At 35.8% G+C, this 16,214-nt stretch overlaps 1 protein-coding gene across 5 annotated transcripts in view; it reads left to right on the forward strand.

Annotated features, from left to right (window-relative positions):
* The window catches only part of NFXL1 (nuclear transcription factor, X-box binding like 1), a 52,678-nt gene that overhangs the window by 15,800 nt on the left and 20,664 nt on the right, over positions 1-16,214 (forward strand). For all 5 annotated transcript variants that reach the window (XR_014228600.1, XM_082315977.1, XM_082315978.1 and 2 more), the window contains exons 14-18: positions 505-596; positions 4,200-4,221; positions 10,651-10,791; positions 13,268-13,434; positions 14,202-14,271. Coding sequence is in view for 4 of the 5 variants with exons in the window: in XM_082315977.1 (XP_082172103.1) it covers positions 505-596; positions 4,200-4,221; positions 10,651-10,791; positions 13,268-13,434; positions 14,202-14,271 (492 nt within the window). In the remaining variant the exon portion in view is untranslated. The remainder of the gene's footprint in view (positions 1-504; positions 597-4,199; positions 4,222-10,650; positions 10,792-13,267; positions 13,435-14,201; positions 14,272-16,214) is intronic.

A 16,214-nucleotide genomic window follows, 5' to 3' on the forward strand; every position in this document is an offset into this window, starting at 1 on the left:
AAGATTTTTTTTCTTAGAGTTGTGTAACAAAGGTTTAATTTCAAATGTAAGCAATTACTTTTAACATAAGAACAAAAAATAAATTTTAACTCTGATATTTACTAACCCATCAAAATTTGCACAAGTTAGAAGTGAGAAATTGTTCGGCATCTTTAAACATGACACTGCATGATGACAATTTCACTTGTTTAGTAATTGAAATATATAAATATTTTTACCATTATTAAATGCTTAGAATTGTTTTGCTGGTTTTTGTTTGGCTTTGTGCTTGATTTTTAGCAGAAGGGCCACAGGCCTTCATTTTCCTATCCCTAACCATGCCAAGGATGAAATTGTAATTTTTTTGTGTGTAGGGGGTGTTGAGATTTCCATTAGTAAAAAGCTAGTTACTAGAAAGTGGATTTATTAGAACTGGGTTCTCTTTAGATGATATGTTTGTTTATGGTCAAGCAGAGAAGTTCCAATTGTGTTTTGTATTCAACTAGTGTTGTCTTTTGCTCTCAGCATCAGTCTGCAGGTCCTTGGGAACAGCCATCTGAGCCAGCTTTTATTCAAACTGCATTGCCATGCCCTCCCTGTGAGGTTCCTATACCAGTGTAAGTATTTAAAAAAAAAAAAAAAAAAAAAAAAGTAAGTTTTGGTATGGAAAGAGATTTTTTTTTTTTTCTTTTTATACTATTGTAGAGATGGACATGAAGATAACCATATTTTCCTCTTCAGATGCAATGAACCTACATGAACACCATTCTCATAAAACTGGGAGCATTAGTGGTTCTTTAATAGACATTTTTTTGTAGAGTGTAGGAAAAGACTGATCGTGTTAGTAAAGATTGGTTGTTTCTAATACGTTGTGCGCAATGCTACCTTAAAAGAAAAATATGAAAATGGCAAAGACAGCCATTGTAATTTGATAGTCTTCAGTAATATACAACTTTTTCCATATAGTTTCTAGCTTGTTTTGTTTATGGGATCATAATTTTCTGTGTAATTAATTGCTATTTTGTTTCTCAGTTTTTCAGTTGTTATATGCTAATGAGTAGCAGGTGGATACCCTTCATTCCGTCTGCTTTTCTCCTTTCTGTTTTTGACTTGTCCGGAAGGTTCTGCTCCTTGACTAGAGCTGAATGAACTCTTTCTGTGATGATACTGAGGATATAACGGAAGATATGATGACGACTTTTTTCACCATTCTTTTTCAATTTGATAGAACTTCTGTTTACATTATGGAATAAGGACTCAGAATTCAACGTTTATTTGAAAAAGGAAATACTGGGGTTTTTGGTCTGTTTTTGTGTTGTGGTCTCCTACTGTTTTAAACCCTGCATACTTCACAGCCATTAGTCCCTATTTGTTTTTTAAACATCCCTCCTTAATGAGGGAATATTATGTTCTCATTTTATGCAGTGAGAAATAGACAGAGGAAGATGACAAAAAATATCCATTTAGCTGCCTACGTAGATATGTTTAGAGGTTAATTTCTCAAGAATTGTACTGTGATAGGTTGTACTTTTGTTCAAAACTATGACTGCTCAGTACTTCTGATACTTGGGCTCAAAGTTCAAAGCCAGACTCCCAAAAGGTGAAAAATGCGTAGTTAGGTAGATGCCTGTAGGAACTGTCGCATGCAGGTATTCAGCACAGGTCATTGTGTAACATCGTGCATTATGTAGGGCACATCTCCTAGTTCCTCTGAATTCCAACCTCAAAATCACCTCCTTTAGGCTGAAGACTCCTCCCCAGAGGAGGTAAGTCTGCCAAGTGAGAAGGAAACCATACTGGAAAAGTTGTACTTAATTTTCTAACTAGAGGAAACATCATTACATTTCATAGTGCTTTGGGCAAATTAAAGCTCTATTAGCATTAGATCACATTAATTGTGGAATATCCTAACTCTCTTGATTGATCTTTGCAACTGTAACGTTCTTTTTTCTTTTTTTTTTTTTTAAATGAAAGTGATATAAGTTTCTTGAATTAACAAAATAATAGTAAACAAAACCATAGATATAAAGTAATGTGTTGCTACAAAGCAAAATACCTTCTTAGATCATCATTGCTAGAACAGTGGCATTTGAATGAATATGATAATGGAGAATAGTTTAAATAATCCTCTTCTGTATGCATGGATGTTAGTGGGGATTCCATCCTTTACCACTGAGGTTTTGCAATACTTTTTGATGTTTTTTCTAATAATTTGGTATCTTTGAACATGAGCAGTCAGAGATTTGGAATGGAATGTATTTGGTATCTGTTTCTGTAAATAGTTAAAAGGGAGTTTCTGGAAAATTATTTGCTCTATTTTCACAGAACCATTGAGGCTGGAAGGTACCTTGGGGTAGGGTCATCTATTCCAGCCTCCTGCTACAAGCAGATCAACACTGAATTCAGACCAATTTGCTCCAGTTGGGTCCAGCTGGATCTTGAAAATCCCCAAGTACATTGATTCTGCAGCATCTCTGGACAACCTCTTTCAGTGCTTGATTATACTTATACTGTGGTTTTTTGTTTTCTTTGTTTTTTTCTTTTTTTTTTCTTTTTAAAATTTTTCCTCCACCGTGTATCTAGTCAGAACTTTCCTTGTTTAAGAGTATGATTGTTGTCTCTTGCCCCTCTGCTGTGAGCCTCAGTAAGGAGCCTGGCTTCATCATCTTGGTAACTTCCCCTTAATGCTGAAAGACTACTATTATATCCCCACCCCATCAGTGCCCAGCCTGCAGTGTTGCTGGGATTTAGTCAGTCCCAGATGCAGGACTTTTTGTCTCTGTGTTTCATGAATTTCCTCTCAGCCTATTCCTCCAGTCTTCCTAGATCATTCTGAATGGCATCCCTGTCTTCATAGAATCATAGAATCGTTAAGGTTGGAAAAGACCCTTAAGATCATCGAGTCCAACCGTTAACCTATTACTGCCAAGTCCATCACTATACCATGTCCTCGATTGATTGCACTGTCCTTTAGCATTGTCTGCAAAATAGGTGCATGTTTTCCTCTTCCAACTTTCTGGGGGAAAAAAATTAAACAAGATAGGTCCCAGGCTGAAGAATTCCACTTGTAACTGGTGTCCAAGCAGGGTACAACCAACTCGCCACTACCCTTTGAGCCCAGTGATCCTGCCAGTTTTTCATGAATCTAGTAGTTCATCTGACACCATTATATCTCAGCTTGAATGCATGGTTGCTGTGGGGAACCTCTCATCCGCAGATTTAGTAGTTACATGGCAGAAGGCAATGAGGCTGATGAAGCAGTTTCCCCTTGCAGTGGAACAGAAGCATGCTACATTGGAATGCAGAGGTCCTAGAAGCCAAATTAACTGGTTATGGGAAGATTATCTTAGATATAAGATAATTGAGCTGTATAGAGCGAAGAACAGGCTCCTGTGCTACATCTCCTTCTTATTATACTAGGTGAAAGACTGATTGCTCTTGTTAATGTCCTGCCGTCCTAAAGACCATCCGTAGCTATTGCTGGTTGCTTTGTATTAGAGAAGTTATCAGGGATACTTTTTTTTTAAATACTCTTCTAGAAAAGTTTTAGGAACTGACTTACAGGTATTCTACCTTGAATATTAATGATGTTTTCATTACTCTCCCTTATAAGGTTTTAGTAGAGAAATAAAAATAATACTTGGGAAGGAGATGACAGATATGAAATGAGAGGTAAAAAGCAAAAGATACTTTTCAAAATAAATTGAGCAAAAGATTGATTTAGTTTTTAGGAGATCAGTGTTTGAATGAGTCACCATTTAATACCTTCACAATTTTGATCAGTGTGCAGTTTTTCTTTCCTAGGAATGGTAGACCATTCTAAAAGGAATAGAATTGTAGACATAAGAGTAGACTAGATAGTTCTTTGAAATAACAGAAAAATATGAAGTGCTATATTAGTAGACCCAAAGGGAAGATATTAGGAAGCAATTCAGGTAATTTTCTAAATAAATTTTCTAAAATAAAAATTATTAATTTCTTATACAACTATAATTAATCTGCACATGAAACACTGATTAGCGTCATAAAATACAGCAATCCAAACAACTGTTGAAAAAGAGAAGGCATTGATCTGCCTAAATTGGTGATTTTCTCTTAGTTTGCACTTATTTTTAAAAATAGATTGCATTATTTTTGTGTGAAAAGCACTGTCACTGTTTTAAGTCCGTTATTAAAGAAATACATGTTTTCTAAATCTCTGATTTTTCTCTCTTCAACAGGGAGTGTCTTGGGCAGCATGAGGTGAGTCATGGAAACTGCCTTTTTAAGTGGAATATGAAGTATATCTCACTTTGTTAGACTGCAAAAAAAAGTATTGAAGAGAAATATTCTATAGCTTTTTTATATTTTAAAACCAATGAAGTACCTTATCACAAGGGCTTACATATCAGAAGGTATTTTAGTTCCCTTTTGAAGTATATATAAATACTTCTTAGAATTCTTGGACAGAAATTTAAACTCATGATTTATGAAGCTATTTATGTATTCTTGCAGTTGTTTAAATAGTGTAATTTGGGGGGAGAGTCTTTTTTCATTACATACTTCTGGGTTTCTTTTTCTCGTTCTATAGTTGTTATTCTCTCCCTGTCACGTGCTTTCCTCAGTTCTCCTAGAAACTGCTGTGTTAATTTTAAAAGGATAAGGAACATAGTGTCATACAGGGAAATTCTCATGTGACTTGGATCTAAGCATGCATGGATGAAATCAGACAATATAGTGGAAACTTCTTTAGTGTTACTTATTAGCTTTTCTTTTTGGTGTGCAGCCTTCTCCAGTTTTGGATGAAGTCATTGTCTATTTTGGATTACATGAGAAGAAAATCTAATCATAGAATCATAGAATACCAGGTTGGAAGGGACCTCAAGGATCATCTGGTCCAACCTTTCTAGGCAAGAGCACAATCTAGACGAGATGGCCCAGCACCATGTCCAGCTGAATCTTAAACGTGTTCAGCGTAGCGGAGTCAACCACTTCCCTGGGGAGATTATTCCCATGATTGATGCTTGAAGCTAAATAGCTATCATCGTTATTCCCAGTAATTTCTAAAAGTCATAAAACTTAAGATCAACTCATTTTCCTCTGTTTTAAAAGATGATTGCTAAACTAATCTTTAAAAAAAACACTGTTATTGTACCTTTGGGAATATCTCTACTAGTAAAGTTTGGCATAAATTCACTATAAAAGTGCAGCTAACAATATTATAACAAACCTAGTTTCATTTCAAGCTAGTAAAAAATTCTAGAAAACAGTAAACACTTAAAAATATTTAAAGACACACCCCCCTTTTTTTTCGTTGGCCTTCTTTAATAATCTTTTAGTATATGTTGCAGTGGTGGCTTGATTAGGTGGTGGCAACATCTACAAATGTTGTTAACAAAGTTTATATATCTGCAGTCTGTTTGTGCAGCACATTTATTAATCCACCCAAGCTGTGAATACAGCTTCCATAGAGCTACTTTGCAGCTTGTTGGCTGCTAAAGAAAAATGTGCTGTGGAAATGGATGAAAAGAACAACTGTGCCTATTTGTTTGTTGCTGAAACAGCTGGGTTTCGTTTTTGCTTTCAATAGTAAAACTTGCAGGTGTATCAACCAATGTTTTATCAAGTCAATGACGTGTTTTGAGATAAGACATATCGAATCTTACCCTAACTTTCATGAATTTATGTACGAACAAAATATAAGCTGTGGTCAATAGACCCAATATATAACTTGCTCTGGACACCGTTACTGGTTTTTGTACTGTTCAGATGTACATGGCTGTGAAGTTTATGTCCCTCCCCATAACAGAGGACAGTATGGCTCTTCTTACTAGAGAAAATGGTTCCAATTACTATGTATTTATAACTATTTATTTCAAAATAATTAAAAAAAAAAAAATCCCCTGTCTGTTGCATGCTAGTCTTAGCAGAATCAGTCAGTGGCTTTGGGCCATGTTCTCTTTATGGGTTAGTATAGAAAATAAGGAAAAATCCCAGGGAGTCTATAACTAACTAATTATTTAGATTTATTGATGCTATATGATACTCTAGATTCAACGTTCCTTCTCTCAGCCAGCAGAGCGCAGTGCTTCCTTCCTGCTGAAGTTCAGCAGTTTCTGGAGTGGAATGAAGTGTCCTAATCTTTGAGATTTTGATAGCAGTCAAGGAAAAGAATGATTTGTTAATGTGTGTGTGTGAGGGGATGTTTACAGTGTATTTTATGTGCATTGTACATTTTTATGTTGTTCTGAGATCTCTAAAAAGAAAAAAAAAACATGTAATGTCTGTTCAGTGTTTTACGGCCCTGTTGGCTCTTAACAACTGATCTCACCTCAAACTAGTTTACTTTTGTTAACAAGAGTAAACACTTGTATGTATTTATGAGCACTTCCCTCCTATAGTAGTTTCCAGCCCCTGAGGGGATTATCACTGGGAAATATGAATTTTTCACAGGTGATGAAAGTAGCAATTTTCTCAAGCAAAGTTTTGCTGTGAAGAGGGGCTTGTTGCTGTACTATGTTACTACTTACGTTGCACTGTTGTTATACCTCCTATAATGGAGGAGGTATAAAAGAAACAAACTAGGAATGAAACAAGTTATAAAGAGTTCTTGTATTTTACCAGGATGCCTACAGACCATGAGTAGAACAGAGAGTGAAAACAAACAGCTTAGGAGTTGTATAATAAGCAAATCTACTGTCTTTACATTTTTACTTGGATGGTAATTTTAATTTTTAGGTATTGGAGTTGGTTGCTTTGTTGGTTTTGTTGGTTGTGTTTTTTTTTTAATTTGGCATTTAGTTTAAAAAGTATTTTTAAGGGATTGATTTAGTTTGAGCTCTTACATGTCTTTATGTATTTAGAACAAGCAATTTATCACTTGAAACAACAGACAAATCTACTTTTCAGATGATATAATTGTATAAAATCTGTGTTCAGTGGTAGTATGATTCTACATGATGTTTAACCTAAATTAAGATTTCTTTTAGCTACAGTGTGTGACCTTCTTTGAAATAACTTTACTGTGTAAGTTTTGGATGTTTTTATGTATATTTAGAAGAATTAATAACTCTTCATTCTTTGATTTGTAGGTGCTTAAAAGTAGCTCTCAATTTGATTTCAGGTTGTAGGTCAGAAAAATCACATATCATCAACAGTTGCTGCCACCCCAAAATGAAAATGTGATGTTTTACTTTTTCTTTGAACTGCTATAAGCATTGACATTTCATAGCAGTAGCATACATGTGCTCTTTTAAAATCAAATTATGAAAGCTAATGTTTATATAATTTTTTTTAATGGGAAAACATTAATTAAAGCCCATACAAGGTAAATGAGGACAAACAAGGAAATCCTAAGAGGATATGGTATTAATTTATCTGCTGTATTTAATTCTCTTGTAGTTGCTTCATTTCATTAAATGTTCTAGGGGAAGGTAAACATTCTGTTTTTGTTTCTGTGATGAGTGTTTTGAATATCCTGTAATATCAGTCTTGCTGTTCTCGGGCAGATAGAACTCTTTCTTCTTTTTTTTTTTTTTTTTGGTAGGAATTTAATGCTATATTTTATTATTCTATTTTTTTTAGTTGTGGTTCATTTGTAGAGCAAAGACCATTACTCTGCCTCTAGGTAAAATTTTATGTAAAACTTGATGGAAGTTATCTTTATGGCTAAATACCTTATGAATGTTTCCAAAATGTCTCTGCCTTATTCTACTTGATTTTTGTTTTCATATTCCAAGTCATGTATCTATTAGTTGCTTTTATGCATTTGGGAGGTGGACTGGAAAGCTTCTGAAAGTTGTCTTGTCCTTTTTTTCTTGCCTTCCTTTCCTTATCCTGTGGAAGACTTGTGGTCTCAAAATGCCACCTCCTTATTTTCTTTCTTTTTCCATTCAGCTTTCATAAAGTACTTCTGGTTCTCATCTGCATTCCTTATTCTTCAGCTCATCAGCCTCCTGGAGTTTGTGGCTTCTTTGATACTTATCTTTGTAGCAAGAGTAATGACCTCCATTTAGGCATTTCAGAAATGCATTCCAACTATAGAAAGTAAAACTTTTCTCTGCTTTGTCCTATGGATTTATTACTAATATCCACAACAGATTGACTTGTCAAGACATGGAAACAAAATTTGAAAATACAATGTAGGCTTGAATTAATTGAAATTCTTTTGGTTTTGGCTACAATGTCAATTGATTCCAGAAGACTCTCTTATGTTTTATTGGACTCAAGACTTAGGAAAGTCCATGAGTGGGGCAAGCTGAAGCTATGCTGAATGCAGCCAGAGGGATGGGATGTCCTCTGCAGCTGGCTGTCTGAAAGCTGCTACTGTTGTCTACTGGCTTGTGTGCTATCCTGCCGCTGGCTTCATAGAATCATAGAATCATCAAGGTTGGAAAAGACCCTTAAGATCATCGAGTCCAACCGATCATTCAACATTGCATCTCATCCGGTGTACTTGAAGGATTCTACCAGAAGGGATGCTCCTCTTCTGCCTGTGTGCTTCTGCTAATTCTCTTTAACTGGAGCTAGTGGCTGTGTCCTTACCTGCTGGAAGACTAACTCTCGGTAAAAGAAGTCTCAGCATATTGCACTGTGCAGCCATAGAGCTAATCTGCTCTTACTGCCCTGATCTGCTGTAACTGCCTGAGCCACAGCAGAACTAGTAGTCATAAAAAATTGAGTTGAAATGGGGGAGCAAGGAAGGGTAGAGAAGTGGGGAGTGGCAGGTCTTAATGTTTAGTACACCATTCATTCTTTTACCTTCCAGCGTCCTGTGACCACTCATGTTGCTACTGAAAGGAAGTTGTGACTCCGAGGAAGGAGGAGGTGGAGGAGGATGAGAAAGGACAGGATATTAGGAAAGATGAAAGCTTTGATAATTGGTGTGTGTTTGCTGGGTATAGTACTATTCTCCACTTCAGACCCTCTTTTTATTAGGCCTGTGGCTGGCTTTTGCTCCTTTGGTCAACAGAAACATAAGCCGTCAGAGACTGAGTTGTAGGATGTTTGCAGCAGGGAGTATGAACCAGGCCTACAGACTACTTGCTATGGTTGTATTAGTGCTTTAGCCAGTGTAATGAGCTTCAGCGCTGACATAGGGGTGGGGGAGTGGTTGGGCATGGTAGCCTCAAGGTTTTCTTCTGTGTGTTCCATGCTTGCTGTTCAGCCTGCCATGCAGACTCCTCCTGTTCACAGAGTCTCTGTGGCTCAGGATGAAAAAAGGAGGAGTTTTGTGAATGAATTGCATTTTGCAATGACTTGATGTAGAATACAGTCTCTTTTGGGGTGAAGCCTGGAAAACGTTTTTATAGGCAAATGGATTCAAATCCTACCTTGTATATTTTTGCTTTAGGATTGAGGGAAATCAACATGGACAGTGCTGAAGGGGCAATGTCCCTCACTCAGCCCTGGGGGGGACCATCCTCTCTTCCTTTGTTTCAGTTCCAGTGCTCACCTGGTTGTATGGCCATTCACCTTGCAAACCTAGCAAAAGACAAGGAACTCTTTTCTATTAATTCCTTTTCTTCCATTTTGATTAGTTGAATTGCCTTGCTCTAAGGACAGATATGTGGTAGGACTTGTTCAAAGTAAGTGGTAGGAGTGTGCAATTAGGATTATAGAGTTGGAAGAGAGAAAAGGAAGGGGTACAGTGCAAAGCTGTTCAGTCAACTTAAGCCATAACAAAATCACACCCTTAGTCTAGTCAAAGTGAGTTATGTCACATTAGCCTACTGTGTAATAACATCACAAATAGTTTCTGTTTTTCTCTGTGAAATGATCATGATATTAAGAAAAAAATCAATTTTTTTGACAGCATCACAGTAATTTTTTCATGTGAATATTATATAATGGTTGGAAAATGGGAACAGCGAGTTTCTTCTAATATTTGTGATATGGAGGAACTTGTACTATTCAACTTCAGGAAAGTAACCTAGTTAACCAAATTAGGAGTTTACACTCCATTTCAGTACCAATGAAGATTAAAGGCTTCTAAGTAGATGCTCTGAATAGTACTACAAAGATCTGTTAACTGGAGTGTTAACATCGAATTAGAAAGTACAAATATAAAACAATAAAATCCTAGTCCTGTCATAGAGCCATTTCTTCTTTCCCTTCCACTGCTGGGAGTTATATTTGATATAGTCAGTATTTGGTTTTTAGAATTTCTGGCTTGCAGGTTGTTTTCTGTTTGTAGAATTCTAAAATGTTTTGAGGTTTATGATGACTGTTACACAATTAGCCCTGTGAAAGCAAACTGTAACTGTTTTCTGCAATAACCGTAAAGCAGTATAGGAACGTTTAATGGAAGGCGCGAGTGTAATTTGGAAAGAAGGAATAAATCACACTAAAAGATTAGAGAATGTAACAGTTTAAAAAAAAAAAAAAAAAAGGAAACTACGTTGCAAAAGTTAGATAGCTTGTTTAATTAATAAAGCAGGCTTTTGTTACCTGCTATAATCAGTGTAAAACAAATGTGTGTGGTTATGTTGGGATAGGAACCTCAAGTCTATTTAAAAAAAGGTCAAATAGACATTGCACTGGTTTTCTTCTTTTAACAGAGATACTCAAGAACCAAAATTTCTCTGTAATGATGCTGTACCTCTGTGTGTGTGTATGTATTTATATATGTATCACACAAAGCACAGGTGTAATGTGTGTATATATATATATTTATTTATTTTTAACTTTTAGGTTAGTCCGTTACCATGTCACTCTGCAAATCCCTACTCATGTAAAAGATTTTGTGGGCGGCTTCTTGATTGTCAGAATCACACCTGTATGAAAGAATGCCATCATGTTACTAAATTGAACAGTAGTGCAGATGGAAAGAAGGTAGGTTGATTTCCTTTTTTATTTTGTTTTTGTGTATTTTATACATTGTCTTCAGTTTTAACTGGAAAATAAAGAGTTTTCAGCTGGAAGGCACAGGATCCATTCCAGATTCCACTGGGAGACTTGCATGTGTTCTGTTCCCATTGATGCTGTGACATTTAGCTAATCTATACTTCCTTTAGACTATAAAACTGAGACAATATTATATATTTTGCAAATGCTACACTTTTTTGTTTTATGTTAACATACATTACTTTGTTTTCATCAAAACCTTATTTAACACTCTTGACAAGTCTCTTCTAAAGTCAGTTTTTGTAACTGTCAAGATCCAGTGAACTACTCATAATCCCTATATACAAATGCACTTGCAATCTACTGGGAAAACGTTTTACTGAGGAGAGCTGTAAATGGGTTGAGGAGGCCAGCAAATCTTTAGGAGAGAGCACTGGAAATGTTGCAGAATAGGTTAAGACTTCTTAAAGCACTGGGGCGATATATTCATGTTTATCAGTATCTACTAGAAACTGTCATTTATGCAATTAAGAAACTGCAGGTGTTAGTTGGTGAAGATAATATAACAAAAATAAAAGTAAGTACAAAGCTGAAAATTGTTCTAGTTTTGAGCAGTCAAAAGCACATAGCTTGTGGTTTGAGAGAGTCACGATTTGGAGGAAAACCGTTTTTTAAGTTTTTAAAGCATTACTTTAGAAAAAGTTACAACATGGTCTCCCTGGACATTTAGAAAACTGAACAAGTACTCAGTTGAGTATGAAACATAAATGTTATATTTTAACTTAAATAGGGTGATTTCCCTGTGGATTCCAATCCTAGAAGTGGTGTTGTCATCTAATAACTGTATATATTGCAGTTGCCATATTATTCTATTAATGGTTGTGGAACTTTTGTCTGAGGAGTATGAGCTGTTAGTGCAGCTTGTGGAACAGTAACCTGCAGCAGTAGAGTGACATCAGTAAATACTGAGTGACAGTTGTTTAAACATCTCCAGTTATGACTATAAGAGGCTGTCTGCCTACTCCTTCAGTTAAACCAATTAAAATGTGAATGGGTCAGGATTATTCATAGCTCCATTTTGAAAGAGATAATACATTCTCAGAAAACGAGAGTATGTGTACATGTGAAGTATGAGTAAATCTCATTTCTCAATTTTCTTTGGCTTTTTATGAACTCAAGTTGGTTTTGACCTTTAGAGCTTTTGTTCTGTTGTTTTGATAGACTAAATTGCAGGTGTAGTCAGAAAAGGGCTGATGAAATTTCTTGCTTATATGTCTTGAGTAGTGATTTTTCTCTCTCTGGAATTCAGGTTTGTTCTGCATGTTGTGTGAGAAAATGTTGCAGAAAGGCCGGCTGTTGGCTTTTACCTGCTGTTAAATTTTATATCACAGTTTTCTAAATGCTTTCAGTTGCTATTGTCTTAGATGTGAATTTTTGGGGGTTAGGTTTTGTAAACGATCATTGTACAAAGGTTCCTTTTTAAACTTCAGCAAAAATCATTCAACTGTAGAAGCAAAGAAAAGGGGTCTGGAAGAAAATGGGGGGAAACTATTAAAAACTTCAATTCTTATGCCCTTGTTTGGAACAGCATAAAGTGAAACGTTATCATGAAATTAGTCCTTCTGGGGAAGCATTGTGTAGGTTCATTCTTAGATAAATTGGCTTTACTTTGGCTGAATTCTGTGAAACTGAGCATTTGAATGTGATGGTGGGTCTTAAATACTGTGCTGTGTAGGTTCAGTTGATAAATCATGTCAATATATCTGTGTGTATTTGCAGACTGGGGTTCTGGATGAGTTATTAAGATAATATGAATAGAAATGGAGCTTAATTTTACTGTGCTGATGTTGATCACGTGCTGATGTTGATTGCATCACCTGGAAAGAGAATGACACCACAGCTTGGGTAGACTTTGTGTAGTATATGGAGCAGAAGCAATGCCGTAGCAGCTCGAGCATATACCTAAGCTAGTACTTTCTGGAAGATTATGTAAACTATTGTATATGTGTGGAAACAGAGTGACTTAAAGTTTGCTTCTTAAAATCAAGCAAACAAACCTCCCCACCCCTGTATTACAGAGCAGTATGTCATGACTAAAGTGTTACAATAACATGGTGGGTGGGAAAAGTTAGTTCTGAATATGAAATTACTTCTTTTTCTAACAGTTTTCCATAGAGAATTAACAGGCTTAATGGCAATTTTCCAAAGCACTAATATTAAGAGGTCCTTTTAGCCCAGGAAGCAAAATAGAACTCTGTCTCTTCGACTGACAAACACGGGCATTTCTGCTTTTCTTTTAAAAGCATATTTTAATAATTATTTTTGCTCGAGGCATATCATACTGAATAGCTGGATTCCCTTAGCAAAAACACCCCAATTCTTTCTTCTATATAAAAGCTTGTTAATGGCATCTAACAAGCAAATGTTTGGCACTTTCTTTAGTACCTTGTTTTTATTTTGTTAGGCAGGTCTAGAATGTTCGCAGTGTGAAGAGGAGTGTACCAAGCCCCGGCCATCTGGTTGTCCTCACCGATGTGTTTTGCCCTGTCATCCTGGGGATTGCCCATCGTGTCTCCAGATGCTTAAAATAAAGTGTCACTGCAAACTATCAGTACTGTATATTGAATGCTTGTAAGTGTCAGAACTGAACCCAGCTTTTCATTTGAATGCTACTAACTGGAAACTGTTTGAAATGTCTGGGGATGGGAGCTACTCTTACGGCAAGTTATAAAATTTTTCTTGAAGGTTATAATTTGTAATATAATGGGTTTTTTGCCAGTGTTTTATTTGGTATTACTGCTAAAATTATTGTAAATGCATGGAGTCTTGTGAGCAGAACTCGTTTTTATAATATTTTTATAATACAGTAATATTTTGAATTATGCAAATATATAGTAATCTACGTAATGTTTGATCTATATGTGGTTCTTTTACAGTATGTAAAGAATAATTTTATAACAAGAGTTAGAATTAATGTAGTTAGTGTAAAAGGTCTTTACAACTAATGTCCTTCAAACTCTAGCTGTTTTAATTGGAAAACTTCTTAGTAATCATCTATACTTCTTTTTAATCATTTGTGTGTGTAGATAGAGGGTAAGCTAGGCTTTACTAAATATAAGATGGGACTTGTGGATTTAAGCATTATCCTCTGCGTATTGCTCTGAAAACATTCATCCCATGCATGTATGTTCTTCCTTGTGTGTTTTCTTTGAAGTACCTCAAATCCTGTAAATTTATGTGGTTTTGTCTGTAAAATAGTGTAGTTTATAGTAGTCCCACAGGATGTGGACAAATGAGCCCACTTTACAGTAGGATATACTTAAAATATACCCCTAATTGTATCGACGTTTGTTGTTTTTAATTTGGAATTTATGACAAATACAGCTTTTCTTTTACAGAAAACTAACATGTGCTGATTTAAAAGAAAAGGAGCTTCTTATTTCCTGCAAAAATCAGTGTCCAAAAGAGGTAAGCCATATTAACAAAGAAATACTTGATTTGATGGATGTGTAGAATTTTGTGGATTTTACTTTTTTGTAAGGTTTTTGATACAGTTTCATAGGCCAAGCAAACTAGAGAACCTTAGTCTAAATAAATATGCTAAATGATAGATACAAAGGTGGTTAGTGAACTGTACTCAGAGGACAAGTTATTAATGTCTTGCTGTCAAATTGGAAAGTTATATTGAAGGATCAGAGATTTGTCTCCAAGGCATTAACGGTTTGAATGTTTAAGCACGCAGATGAGGTTGAATGTGGAAGAACATGTACTCTAACGGGGTTAAAAACTGGTTTTGAATTTATATCGCAAAATTATGGGATGCTGTTTAATTAGGAAAAATACCGAGAACTGTGATTGCAACTGTTCTTGTCTAAGTGCAGGTCTAGTAATCCACATCTGTGCAACAATTTGGGGGGGGGTGCGGCGGGAGGATTTTATACTTAACAAGTGAGATGAGTTAATAATGCCTGGCTGCATTAGCGAAATATGTGTTAAGTAGTGTGAAATAGAAAACAAGCCAGTTAATCTTTCTACTGTATCTGCGTGTATCTAAAGGGTTGCTGTAAAGAAGACAAGAATAATACCCTTATTGCTTGATGCTTAGACTATGAACCAGTGTATATAGGCATCAGTGAGGAAGATTCATGTTAAATACTACTTTTGAGTAGTAAAGCTTGTGGAGCAGGGGAAGAAGAGAACCTACCAAATTTTCATCAAAATCATATCGTTGGAGAACCTACCAAATTTTCATCAGTAACAGCTTAGACATGTATTGGAATTTGTCCAGTTGTGGATAGTACTGCTGTAAGATGTGAGGGATGGGCCAAATGACTTCTTCCTTGTCCCTCCTCGTGCTGTTGTTATGTGCTGGTTGTGTGCTTTCAGAAATCCATGTATTACTTATCATTGTACTTTTGTTCTTTAGTTGTCTGTATTTGTGGTGAGAGTAACAGTCCTTTCTTCACTCCATTCCCCACTGTAGGGTTAGAAAAGTTATGAAGTGGAAAAACAGGAATATTTTGGAAAGTGTTTCCACTGCTAAACTCTCCAGCATTTCTGAGAAATTCTCCTTCCCTGCAATAAAAATGCTTGTACTAAAGAAAACATTTTATCCCATAATCACTTATTATTTTGTTGTTCTGGTTTGGCCTTTTACTGCATAGCTGGGTCTTTGTCTCATGCGATATTTAGATGGCACTCATAAATAATTTGATTCAACCCATTCTCCTTCCCTGATTCCACTCAGTTCCCTTATGCTGGTTTACCTATGATGTCCTGTAGTCTGAGATTTCTGTCTTCTTATCTCATCTCTTGTAGTTCTGAATTCTGCCTCAACCTAATAACTGTAGGTTCAAAACTTTTCTTTTGTTTCATTATTTCTAGTGTCAGAAGCATCGAATTTGAATCCTTGCCTTTATTGGAAAACTCTTTTTGGTTTTGAGTAAATGCAGAAATTCACAGGATTCCTGCTTGTTTCCCAACAGTCTCTGTTCCTCTGCTTTTCAAATGAGATTGTGTTAACCCCAACAGGAAGGCTGTGCTGTGTGCCTACTTGTATCTTCTGCTTTTTGCCCTTGTAGATGCCTTTCTGCTGTCTTTTTTTTCTGTAAATGAATGTGCCTGTCACAATTTTCTCATCTGGATGTCTGAAAGCTCTCTTCCTGGCGAGGGAACACTTTTGGATATTATTTCATTGTCCATTTACCTCTTAATTTTGTGCTTTCATTTCCATCTCTGTTACTTTGGTTTTATTTGCTCCAAGACTTCCTCCTCTTTATTTTCAAGAGTGCTTATAATATCTTAACATGAACTATGTGTTCCTGTACTTCAGCTTCTCTTCAAAGACTTTTTTTTTTTTTTTCCATATCTCATCTTTGACTTTGATTAATGTAACTCTTGTGATTTTTCTG

The sequence above is a fragment of the Platalea leucorodia genome (assembly GCF_965183815.1).
Source record: "Platalea leucorodia genome assembly, chromosome: 6".
Lineage (NCBI taxonomy): Eukaryota > Metazoa > Chordata > Aves > Pelecaniformes > Threskiornithidae > Platalea > Platalea leucorodia.